Consider the following 12,502-nt stretch of genomic DNA (forward strand, 5'->3'; position numbering starts at 1 on the left):
CAAAGGAGTTCAGTGCCAGATTCTCTGGAGGGGGTGAGTTTCCCGGAAGTCTTGCAGCACTAACGTCTTTACGAGTTTTACAATTGTAAAACTGTGACGCGCTAATATTAAAGATCCATTGATACCGGGGAAACTTGCCTATTTGTTTACATAGCCATTTGGTGTCTGTTAAATAGAAATCCAGGGAAATTGTTTGGCATGTTTTGGCTGTCACGTAGCATTGTTTGGTCTGTGTTTTAGATGGTGTTACGCTCGCCAGAATTTGAGGACAGACTTCTGTCTTTTCCGAGGGGCTTTTCGATCCTACGGAGGGGCTACCGAGTGTCGCAGCAGTCTAAGGCACTGTATCTCAGTGCTAGAGGCGTCACTACAGACCCTGGTTCGATCCCGGGCTGTGTCACAACCGGCCATGATTGGGAGTCCCATAGGGTGGCGCACAATTGGCTCAGCATTGTTAGGGTTTAGCCGGGGTAGGCCGTCATTGTAAATAATCATTTTTCTTAACTGACTTGACAAGTTAAATAAAAAAAGACCCTTCTAAAAGGAATGTTTTGGAAGTTGTGTAGAGATCACAATAGTCTTAATTTATACTTTCTAATTTAAAGTGTGTGTGTGTGTGTGTGTGTGTGTGTGAGAGAGAGAGATATATGATCCTTTAAGACAAGTATTGGTTAAACACAGTAACAGTTGACAGTAGGATAGCAAGACACGAGTAACTTCTGAATTCTTTGCCAAGAATGTCACATTCTTGTCCAGGAAATGTCTTGTTCAGTGATTCATTTGACTAAATACTGTGGAATTGTTTACTTTGGACTTAGTTGTCCTTTTTAGCAATCATATGATGAGTTAAAAAATAAGTAACATAGGATGACCTAATATGACATATTAAACCACCCTGACAGGGAATTGATTTCCATGTGAGCGGCCATGTCCCAATGGGAGAGACCGCTTCCTTTCAGATTGTTTTCTTGTTCACGCTGAACACACTCATTGCTTGCACTCAAATTGAATTCCTTGTAATAAGATGGGCTGTTCTTGTATTATTTTTTTTCTCTCATTTTTTTTTTTTTTTTTTTACATATTTTCTAACTTTGGGAAATGTAATTGCTTTTGATCACTACTACCCAAGTTTTCTTGTAAGATTTTGCTTAAATTAAGGTACAAGTTTAACTTCAACATTGTTTTTATATTATACCCCCTTAAGGAATGTTTAGAATGAGATTTCTCCAATTTGGATGTAGGTCTTATACCATTTTTATTTGTTAAAGAATTCACTGTGTGAAAATGGGATTGCATTTTTGTATAATACAATTGCTTTTGTTTTGTTTCTTTGAGGAGGGGAGAACTGGAAGTTTGAAGTAAATGTAACTGATGTGCAACAGTGATTCTTTACTGGCAGGGACTGTAATTAAACAATATTGTGAAACTGATGCCTTTTAACCATCTTTTGTACTTCTACACACACACACACACAGCTGTTCATATGGCATAGAGCAACATTTTTGTCAAAGATGTACATTTCTTGTCAATATTGTACGACGTATGGGGTATTTAAGCAGGCTAAAGACAGTTTGCTGTTGCTACATCAATATTAGTATGTACGATTATACGAATGAGCCTGTACTTTCTTGTTCTTCACTGTGACAATTCTCTGTGCATTTGGTTCTATTTGTATCATTTCATATGAACAAATACTTGCGAAGACATTAGAACATTGGGTCACAGGATGTGGGACCAACGATCAATATACTTCAAAGGTTGAGCTGAGTAAATGGTCCTTTCTCCAGCCCCGGCGCACTGCAGGACACTGACCCTGTCCCCTATGAGGGACTCGCCAGCTCAAATCGCAGCCGATATTTTTACGTTCCACATAGTCATTTACTTACAAGGAAATTTCCCTCAGGTAAGGCGTCAATTCATAACATTGTTACGTAGAGTTTAATATGGTTTGAAGAGGTTATGCCATGGTGAGATTGGTTTATGATTGGCATGTTCAAAGATTCCACGTATTGAGGCTAGCAACAGGTATTCATTTGTCAATGGCTAGCTGAATAAACACGATCAACTCAACACAGAATATTCTTTATTTTAAGTCTTCAAACTTAAACATTTGTATTTGTTTTTCAGTGTGTAGTTGCTTAGATGGCACTCTAGAGTTGACATAATTATACATTTCATGAGGTTTTGCGTGCATCCTAACTTTACAAGACCTGGACAAAATATTATACACGTTAAAGAAAATGTAAGGTCCACTCACTGCTGCATCTGATAAGGTGATACCATAACATACCCCTGACGTGTTATTAAAATATCACGTATTGGGAGAGCTAACTGAGCGGAAATTCTTTAAAATGATGAATTATCCCCAAATCATAAATTGATAGCTCCCGTGTTTGCTTTGGTTCGTTTTTTGTACGTTGCGTTTCACTATTTTACAGCGGGCTCCCACGATGTGAAGAAAATGTTGGACTGTGGAAGTTATTTTCCAACGTGTTATGGTGTTGGTTAATATGTGTGCTGCAGTGGTGGCTGGTGGCGTGTTATGGTGTTGGTTAATATGTGTGCTGCAGTGGTGGCTGGTGGCTTGGGGAGGGGGGGATGAAAGTTATATTGAATGCGTTCAAGTTTAAGCCTATGGTATGACATGCTATTATTGGAATTATATTTTGATTGTTTTGAATGATTAACACAGCAGTAGCACCACTATACCAGCGCTAGTCTTTGAGAGCTGCAGCAGTTTGTCTAGACCAGGTATTCCCAAACTGGGGTATACGCAATGCCGTCGGGGTACGCCAAATAAAACTGATTTAAAAAATAAATTAAAAAATCTTCACATTTTCAAACAGTTCATTTATATTTTCCAACGGGGCTATACATTTGGGTGAGGTTTTTTTCTCGCCTGAGTATCCTCGTATCACTGCCAAAAATAAAATTAAACCATCTAGTGTTCAGCGAAATAACAACAAAATGTAAAATACAGGTAGCCTAGTCAAATAATTAACATCCAATCGCATGAACCGTTACTCTCTCGCGGGAATTCCACTAACGGTCCGTATGTAGCTGCTGCTCATGTTGGTATCTGTACTGATGGCGCAAAAGCCATGACAGGGAGACATAGTGGAGTGGTAACATGCGTGCAAGCAGTTGCTCCTGACGCCACTTGGGGGCTCTTGCTGCCAAGGCAATGCCTGACAGCTTGAAAGACGTTTTGGACACTACAGTGAAAATGGTTAACTTTGTTAAAGCAAGGCCCCGAACTCTCGTGTATTTTCTGCAATGATATGGGCAGCGACCATGTAACGCTTTTACAACATACAGAAGTGCGCTGGTTATCAAGGGGCAAAGTAATTGACACGTTTTTTTGAATTGAGAGAGGAGCTTAAAGTTTCCTTTTCTGACCATCATTTTCACTTGTCTTACTTCTTGCATGATGACGAGTTCCTCACACGACTAGCCTATCTGGGTGATGTTTTTTCTCGCCTGAATTATCAGAATCTAGGATTACAAGGACTCCGCAACTATATTCAATGTGCGGACAAAATTGAAGGTATGATTAAGAAATTGGAGCTCTTCTCTGTCTGCGTTAACAAGGACAACACACAACAGGTCTTTCCATCATTGTATGATATTTTTTTGTGTGCAAATGAATTCAAGTTTACGGACAATGTCAAATGTGATGTCAAATGTGATATAGCGGTGCTCAATTAGGCAGGTACTTTCCTGAAACGGATGACACAAACAACTGGATATCGTTATCCTTTTCATGCCCTGCCTCCAGTCCACTTACTGATATCATATCTGAACTTGAGAGCCTCATCGAAATTGCAACAAGCGGTTCTGAGAAAATGTAATTTAATCAGAAGCCACTGCCATATCTGGATTGGGCTGCGCTCAGAGTATCCTGCCCTGGCAAATCATGCTGTTAAGACACTGATGACCTTTGCAACCACGTACCTATGTGAGAGTGGATTCTCGGCCCTCACTAGCATGAAAACTAAATACAGGTACAGACTGTGTGTGGAAAATGATTTAAGACTGAGACTCTCCAATAAAACCCAACATTGCAGAGTTATGTGCATCCTTTCAAGCACACCCTTCTAATTAGCCTGTGGTTAGTTATTCACAATTTTCAATGAACAAATACGGTTTTATATGTAAGATGGTTAAATAAAGAGCAAAATTATTTATTATTATTTGTGCCCTGGTCCTATAAGAGCTCTTTTGTGTCACAACCTGGCTACTGGGAAGTGACAAACTTACACTCATTCTTATGTTTAATAAATGTATCCTATAGTGTGTGTCTTGCAGGCTTACAATGTTGGGAAAAAACTACATTTAAGAGTGCGCTGACCCTGGTGCCAGTGTTGTCCCTCTACCGACACATTTAAAAAAATGTTGACTAGCTACAAATCTAGCGACTTTCTCTGGTGTTATTGGAGACTTTTGGAGAGACTGACGTGAAAGCACGTATCGTTCTTACTCTTCTAAACGAGCAGCGGGTGCTGCCGTGGGCCCCACCCCCGTCTCAAAGCACTCACAGGCGGCCCAGTCCTCGCGCAGCAGTCCCTCCCAGCTGCAGTCAGAGCAGGAGATGTTCACCCCTCCGCGTCCAGACTGCAAATGAATCGCGCATGCGGGAAGCCGCCGCTGGCTGATCCCACCCTGGCTTACATTCAGGGCGGGATGTAAATGTAAAATGTTCTTTGTCTAAAATATATCTGCACAAAAATAAAGCACTGCATTTGACTCACACAGCCTCAGTCACTTACTCACCTTGTCCACTGTGTGTGTGCCTCTCTGTGACATAAGCTAAACATCTAGCTGGCTAGCTCATCATGTCTCAGTCTAAACTGTACACTCGAAAATACAGAAAGGAGTGGGAATCAAACCCTGAATTCAAAGGCTGGTTGAAGCCGTTTATTGGAGATGATACATGGGCATACTGCCTGTATTGTAAGGCTGATTTCTACCCCAAACTTAGTGATGTAAAAAAACACTCAAAAATGTAAAAAAAACACTCAAAAACATACTAGAAAGGCAAAGCCTTATAACAGTTCCACCCAAAACAAGCTGCAATTTATGGTTACAAAAATACTCTGCAAAAAGGCTGAGGCCACCATGGCATTAGCTATCGCTGAACACTGTTCCATGCTGGCATGTGATCACACTGGAGAAGCATGTAGAGCTGCTTTCTCAGACTCCACTACTGCTACCCACTTCAAAATGCACAGGACAAAGTGCACAGAAATGATTAATGGTGTTCTAGCACCATACTTTCTGAAAACGTTGGTCGCAGATGTGGGTGACCAGCGTTTCAGCCTCCTCGATGAGTCCACGGATGTAAGTGTTTCTAAGTACCTGGGGGTTGTGATAAGGTACTTTAGTGACACCAAGCAGACAATTGTATCAACATTTCTGGGGCTTGTTGAGTTGGAGGGAGGAGATGCCAAATCTATAGCCAGTGGTGCTGTTGTGGCTTTCCTCGAGCAGTGTTGTCTTAAAAAAGAGAGAACTCCTGGGGATAGGGACTGACAATGCCTCTGTTATGACGGGGATTAACAATGGGAGGAGTATGGCCTCAAATATCTGGTTCTTATTCGCTGTGTGTGCCACTCTCTGCAGCTTGCTCATTTGTAGTTCTAAACATATTTAGGGTGTTTTTTACTCACTTTTTGTCTCTCCCACGACGTTATTCCTCTCTCCTACAGCGTCCATCACAATTACATGCACATGGCAAATTAGGTGATGACGTCATTTAGCGACTTTTAGGACAGCCAATAGCTACTTTCCTTACTGAGGAGTTGGCAACACTGCCTGGTGCTAGAGGGGCTACGCAGCTGGAGCTTGAATGTTTGAAGGGGTACGGGACTATAAAAACTTTGGGAACCACTGCTCGAGACCTAGAGGCGCAACTTCGCAAGACTTTCGGGAACGCTTGCGAAACAGACCAGGTTTGGGGTTTGAGAAGTCAATGAGAGAAGTGAAAAAGTATTCCTTTTAGTTAATTTTTCAAATCCCTAAAGCCTCAACCTAGATTTGAGCCAATGTCTTTAGTAGTTGAACATGTTATTACTCTAACCTTGTGAAAGTGGCAAACTGACTAATTTTAGTCAAAAACAACTTTATATTGAAGGAGTGCCTTTGATTTGACGGCCTGCAAATGCACAGTTCGGCGCAAGATGACAGTTAGATCTGATGACTTGTTTCTGCGCATGAGTTTAGCTAGCCAACGTTGCCATGACATCGCCTACACGTGTGATCGGTGATTTCTACTGAAGAAGTAGTTTCCACCTATTTTCATACTGTCTTTGGCTGCACTGTCCACTAGAGCTGCAGTGTCTGGTAGTTTCCGCTTCCCCTGATACTTCATTGATCCCTACATTTACATTTTATTTCACTAGGCAAGTCAGTTAAGAACAAATTCTTATGTACAATGACGGCCTACCCCGGCCAAACCCTCCCCTAACCCAGACGACGCTGGGCCAATTGTGCTCTCCTAAATGAGACTCCCAATCACGGTCGGTTGTGATACAGCCCGGGATCAAACCCGGGTCTGTAGTGATGCCTCTAGCACTGCGATGCAGTGCCTTAGACTGCTGCGCCACTCAGGATACATGCCATCGATCAGCCAGAGTCCACACAGACAGCTGGTTTATAAATTAGCCATTGACCAATGACCAAAGGAGTTGAATAACCCTGCTACAGTGGTGTAAAGTACTTAGGTAAACGTATTTTAAAGTACTACTTAAGTGGGGTTTTTTTTGTATCTGTACTTTATATTTTTTACAACTTTTTTTACTTTTACTTCACTACATTTCTAGAGAAAATAATGTATGTTTTACTCCATACAGTTTCCCTGACACCCAAAAGTACATTTTTAATACTTAGCTTGACAGGAAAATGGTCCAATTCACGCACTTATCAAGAGAACATCCCTGGTCATCCCTACTACCTGATCTGACAGATTCACTTAACACAAATGCTCCGTTTGTAAATTATGTCTGAATTTTGGAGAGTGCCCCTGGCTGTCCGTAAATAAAAAAACAAAATGGTGCCTTCTGCTTTGCTTAATATAAGGAATGTGAAATTATTTATACTTTTACTTTTGATACGTAAGTATATTTGAGCAATTACATTTACTTTTGATACTTAAGTATATTTAAAACCATATACTTTTAGACTTTCACTTTTACTTTAGTAATTTTCTATTAAGGTATCTTTACTTTTATTCAAGTATGACAATTGGGTACTTTTTCCATCACTGCCCTGCTATACCCTGACCCAGACCCCTCTCCCCACAGAATGAGGCTTCCCCAGTTTGTGTGGACGCTGGGGCTGCTATTGCCCTTGCTGTCAACCTCCCAGGCGTTCAAAGACATCTGCAATGCCAAGCCCAAAGACGTGCCCCTGGAGCCCAGGTGCATCTACCGCAGCCCCGAGGACGAAGCCCCGACAGGGGACGCTATCCCGGAGAAAGTCCCTGAGAACACCAATCCCCGGGTGTGGGAGCTGTCCAAGGCCAACAGTCGCTTCGCCCTGTCCCTGTTCAAGCAGCTAGCCCAGGGCAAACCCAGCGAGTCAAACATCTTCATGTCCCCTATCAGCATCTCCTCAGCCTTTGCTATGACCAAGCTGGGCGCCTGCAACAACACGCTAAAACAGATTATGAATGTAAGGGGTCTGAAGCGTAGCCCACAGGACTGTTAAATGGGCCTGGTAACCAACATCAAAAGGCCAAAATATAAAACCAAGATTTGAGACTTACTATACAATTTACAAGTACATGACTCATTCAGCATTTTTTCATCCACATTAGGCAGGAAGAACAGAAATGTGGGGTTTCTATCAATTCACATGTTCACTCTTTCTTGCTCCTCTAGTGATAAACATTTTCTTTTAAAATGAATGGCCACAACCAATAACAGCTCAGGGCATCCCAATGTCTGATCTCTGTCTCAATCTCAATTCAGGTGTTTGAGTTTGACACAATCAAAGAGAAGACGTCGGACCAAGTGCATTTCTTCTTCGCCAAGCTAAACTGTCGCCTGTACCGCAAGAAAGACAAGACGACAGAACTGATCTCAGCCAACCGTCTTTTTGGAGAAAAGTCTCTGGCATTCAATGAGATTTACCAGAATATCAGTGAGCTGGTGTATGGAGCCAAACTCATGCCACTCAACTTCAAGGTCTTTCCCTCTTGCGTTGTCTATAGCCTACAGCTTCATTTTGCATTTCCACAAATATATATTATATACTCTTAATAACACTGTGTGTTCAAGAGTTAAACCACTTATTACTATAATGGAACAGCGTTAAGTCCAATCAATTACATGCACCATTACGACTTGGTATTTATCTGCAGTCACACAGCTGAGTAATTACAGAGCCTTCAGAAAGTATTCATGCCCCTTGACTTATTCCACATTTTGTTGTTACAGCCTGAATTCCAAATTGATTAAATATATTTTTTCTCACCCATCTACACACAATACCCCATAATGACAAAGTGAAAACGTGTTTTTAGACATTTTTGCAAATTTATAAAAAAATGAAATACAGAAATCTAATTTACAGGCATTGGAAAACGTCCCTGGTCTTTGTGGTTGAATCTGTTTGAAATTCACTGCTTGACTGAGGGACCTTACAGATAGATAATTGTATGTGTGGGGTACAGAGATGAGGTAGTCGTTAAAAAATAATATTAAACACTTATTGCACACAGTGAGTCTACGCAACTTTTGTGACTTGTTAAGCACATTTTTACTCCTGATCTTATTTAGACTTGCCATAACAAAGGGGTAGAATACTATACTTATTGACTCAAGACATGTCAGCTTTTCATTTTTTATTCATTTGCAAACATTTCTCAAAACAGATCCACTTTGACATTATGGGCTATTGTGAGTAGGCTAGTGACACAAAGTCAAAATGTTATCCATTTTAAATTCAGGCTGTAACACAACAAAATGTGGAAAAAGTCAAGGAGTGTGAATACTTTCTGAACCAAAGTAATTCTATCCATGTAGAAATGCAATTCTGTGACCATGGGTCTTTTAGGAGAAGCCAGAACTGTCACGGGTGACCATCAACGATTGGATCGCAAACAAGACTGAGAACAGGATTCAGAACACCCTGCCGAAGGACTCGCTGAACTCTAACACTGTGCTGGTCCTGGTCAACACAATCTATTTCAAGGTGTGTTGAGTTTATTTCCTCTCTGCCTATGGAGGGCCTTTAAGCCAAAACTACTTAATTTTTGCCTCCATGACCTTCCATAGCCACCACCCAGGCACCCATTTCCTTCCATTCAACTGTCATCTCTGCTGTCTCACAGGGTCAGTGGAAAAGCAAATTTGACAAAAAGAATGTCTTCAAGGCTGACTTCTATGTGAGTAAGTCCAAGACGTGCCCAGTGTCCATGATGTACCAGGAAACCAAGTTCCACTACGGCAGGTTCACGGAAGACAAGGTGCAGGTGCTAGAGCTGCCGTACCGTGGAGATGACATCACCATGGTGCTGATCCTACCTCTCAAAGACACACCCCTGTCTGAGGTGGGTGCCTACTGTCATCATTTACACTGTTCACTGACAATTATAGTGTACAGTACTATATCACACTGAATTTTCGCTCTGCCGATGATGTTCTAAGGTGGAGGAGAACCTGGACTTGAAGAAGCTGACTGGCTGGCTGCATAACATGAGGGAAACCTCAGTGTCGGTGCATCTGCCACGCTTCCGCATCGAAGACAGCTTCAGTCTGAAGGAGAAGCTGAAGGCCATGGGGCTCGAGGACCTCTTCAGCCCCAAGGACGCCAGCCTGCCAGGCATTCTTGAAGATGAGGCGAATTATCTGTACATTTCCGATGCATTCCATAAAGCATTCCTAGAGGTATGTACAGTATCCATAAGGATCATGATTCAAAAATCCATAATGATCATCACTAAAAGTAGCTGGGGAAGCAAACATCAACAAACAAATGAACAGATGAAACGTGCATCGGCTGGGGCACACGGTTGGGGCACTCATCAATAAACTTTATTATATCAATGAAAATTATAAACTTTCAAAACATTTGTGTCCAGTAACTTAACAAATAAACAACTGTTGCAGGTGAATGAGGAAGGTAGTGAGGCGGCTGCTGCCACGGCTGTAATGGCCGTCGGCCGTTCCATAAACTCAAACCGGGAGATGTTTGTGGCCAACAAGCCCTTCCTCCTGCTCATCCGAGAGTCCACCATCAACACCATGGTGTTCACTGGCCGAGTGGCTGACCCCTGTGACCCCTGATCACACACTTCAGATGTGTCATTCCCCAATGTAAACTGTCATGTCATGCAACTACCTACTTCTGATCTCCGTATTGATCTAAAATAAACCAAATGGGATGAACAGTGGACCACTTTGTGATGTATTTTTATTTCCTTTAAGAAGAATGTACTTTAATATGTACTAGTGAAGAAAATGATAGTGGTTATTGTGAAGTAACCCATTTTCACATTATCAAAAACAATAACAAATCAACCTTTGGCCTTTACAGTGTAATCAATGTTTCTTTTTCAGGAACAGGACCATGCAAAAGAAAAACAAACTTCACATATAACCACAGCTGGTTTTGTACCTCACTTGACAGGAAACGTTTTAAATATTGTCATGTAATATATTCCATTTCCTTTGAGATATGTTTTTATTAATATATTTTTAATGTCAAATAATATTTTACTTTAAGTCATTAATTACATAGCTTAATGATTTGTTGGAGTAAGCATTTTGTGGTCAAAACCATATTGGATATACATATGCATCTTTATGTATAAACATTGAGACAACTGTTAAAGAATAAATCTGATAAGACACGAGAGCTCAATGAAGCAGCAAAACAAGGACATAATAGCACAAAATGTAGAATATATTAAATATCACCTAATAAATCATTATTTGGCAAGTTTTGGAGAAAATATATAGATAAAGGAACTTTCCCAAGTTTGGCATTAAAAACCTATGACAAAGACATGCATCACTGCTAAATATGGGCTCAGCTTGACCATATATTAAAGTAACAAATGTTTGGATTCCTTAACATTTTTTTTAGCTACATATGTTGTTTTTCACAGTTGGGTCAAAACAGGACTTTTCAGGACAGTACTTTAATAAACTATATCTGTATTATTGTCATCCTCTCACTAGCATAGTAAGAATCTTCACAGATGATGAAAACCGCCATAAATCTGTTGTTTGATCAAACTAGAGGATAGTTCACGATAGTTCATGTCCCTGTCATTGATCTACATTCAGCAGTAACAATACACATACAAGGGTCCAATAATCATACACTTAAAGCAGTTAAAGCTTATTACATTTTTTTTTTTAAAAGCCCTTTTAGTTCTAAACAAAGAAAAAGGCATGAAACAATAAATCTTGATCAAACCCCCCAAAAAGGCTATTCAAACCAAAATTCAAATCAAGCAAACCCAGAACCTGGTGGGAATTATTATTTTTAACAAAATAAGTTGTATTCTGTTTCATAATAATTGTTCTGTTTCATAGTAATTGTTTAAAAATCAATTCGTTTTTACACATTTTCATAATGATGGAACACTTCTCTATCTGGATTCCAGGTTTTCCAGCATCAAGGTTTGTAATGTACTATTCCTCTAAGATGAATGAAATCAACTGTATCTGAAAATCTACTGTCAATTAAAATCATTCCACTTTAGTTCTACTTTGGAATGCTATAATTCTTTAATTGAATGCTTTAATTCTAAAGTCAGCTTAATTGGAGCTCTCCAGAACCAAGGTTGGTGACCACTGGCTTAGAAGCATTAACTGTGAGTGTGACTAAAATATTCACATAAATCTTCCATCATCGAACAATTCAAGACCATCTTGAAATTTTGTTAGCTGAAGCAATCACATTGTAAAGAATCTTCAAGCTACAACCACGAGTATTAAAATACCTATGTTTCAATCAGGGATGCGTGATACTGTATAGTCTTTCATATCAGTATCGACCAATGATGGCTGAAAAACTGGACTAATAGTGGATGGTGTTAAAGGGGCAATCTGCAGTTGCTACATACATTGTTGTACTCAAATGAATTATGTACCCAAAATAAGATTATTTTACTCAATGTTTGTAAATGTAAACAAACACTATATAGCCTCAAAACATGGTTTAAACTATACTTTTTTAAGCATGGATGGTCAGTTCTTGCATCCATTAGCTTCGTCTATGAATTTGAGTGGTTTCATTTCTCACTGAAACAGGGGTGGGGAACACGCTTTGTTATTGATTCAACTGCTGATTAGTGCTTTAAATCTGAGCTACAATAAAAATGAACACTAAAATGCACTGGAAAGTGTTTCTAGGTGAAAATGTTTGATCTTTACAACATTTGCTCATTAAAAAAAAAAAAAAAAATGTATCAAAGTATTTTGATGAATAGCTAGTTGGTATCTGCCATCATGGACAAGAAAATATTGGTTATTGACCAAGAATTTCC

At 40.1% G+C, this 12,502-nt stretch overlaps 1 protein-coding gene across 2 annotated transcripts; it reads left to right on the forward strand.

Moving 5' to 3' along the window:
* The first annotated feature begins 1,749 nt into the window (after nt 1-1,749).
* Nucleotides 1,750-10,398, forward strand: LOC115151620 (antithrombin-III). 2 transcript variants are annotated; one of them, XM_029695704.1, is made up of 7 exons: nt 1,750-1,903; nt 7,302-7,671; nt 7,971-8,186; nt 9,058-9,195; nt 9,335-9,553; nt 9,651-9,890; nt 10,113-10,289. In XM_029695704.1, the coding sequence occupies exons 2-7, from the start codon at nt 7,303-7,305 to the stop codon at nt 10,287-10,289; spliced, it is 1,359 nt and encodes a 452-aa protein (XP_029551564.1). In that variant the 5' UTR covers nt 1,750-1,903; nt 7,302. The 2 variants fall into 2 exon arrangements, with proteins under 2 accessions (XP_029551564.1, XP_029551565.1); XM_029695705.1 differs by lacking the exon at nt 1,750-1,903 and having other exon boundaries at nt 7,303-7,671; nt 10,113-10,398.
* The last annotated feature ends 2,104 nt before the right edge of the window (nt 10,399-12,502 follow it).

This window comes from Salmo trutta, chromosome 17, assembly GCF_901001165.1.
Source record: "Salmo trutta chromosome 17, fSalTru1.1, whole genome shotgun sequence".
Taxonomy (NCBI): Eukaryota; Metazoa; Chordata; class Actinopteri; order Salmoniformes; family Salmonidae; genus Salmo; species Salmo trutta.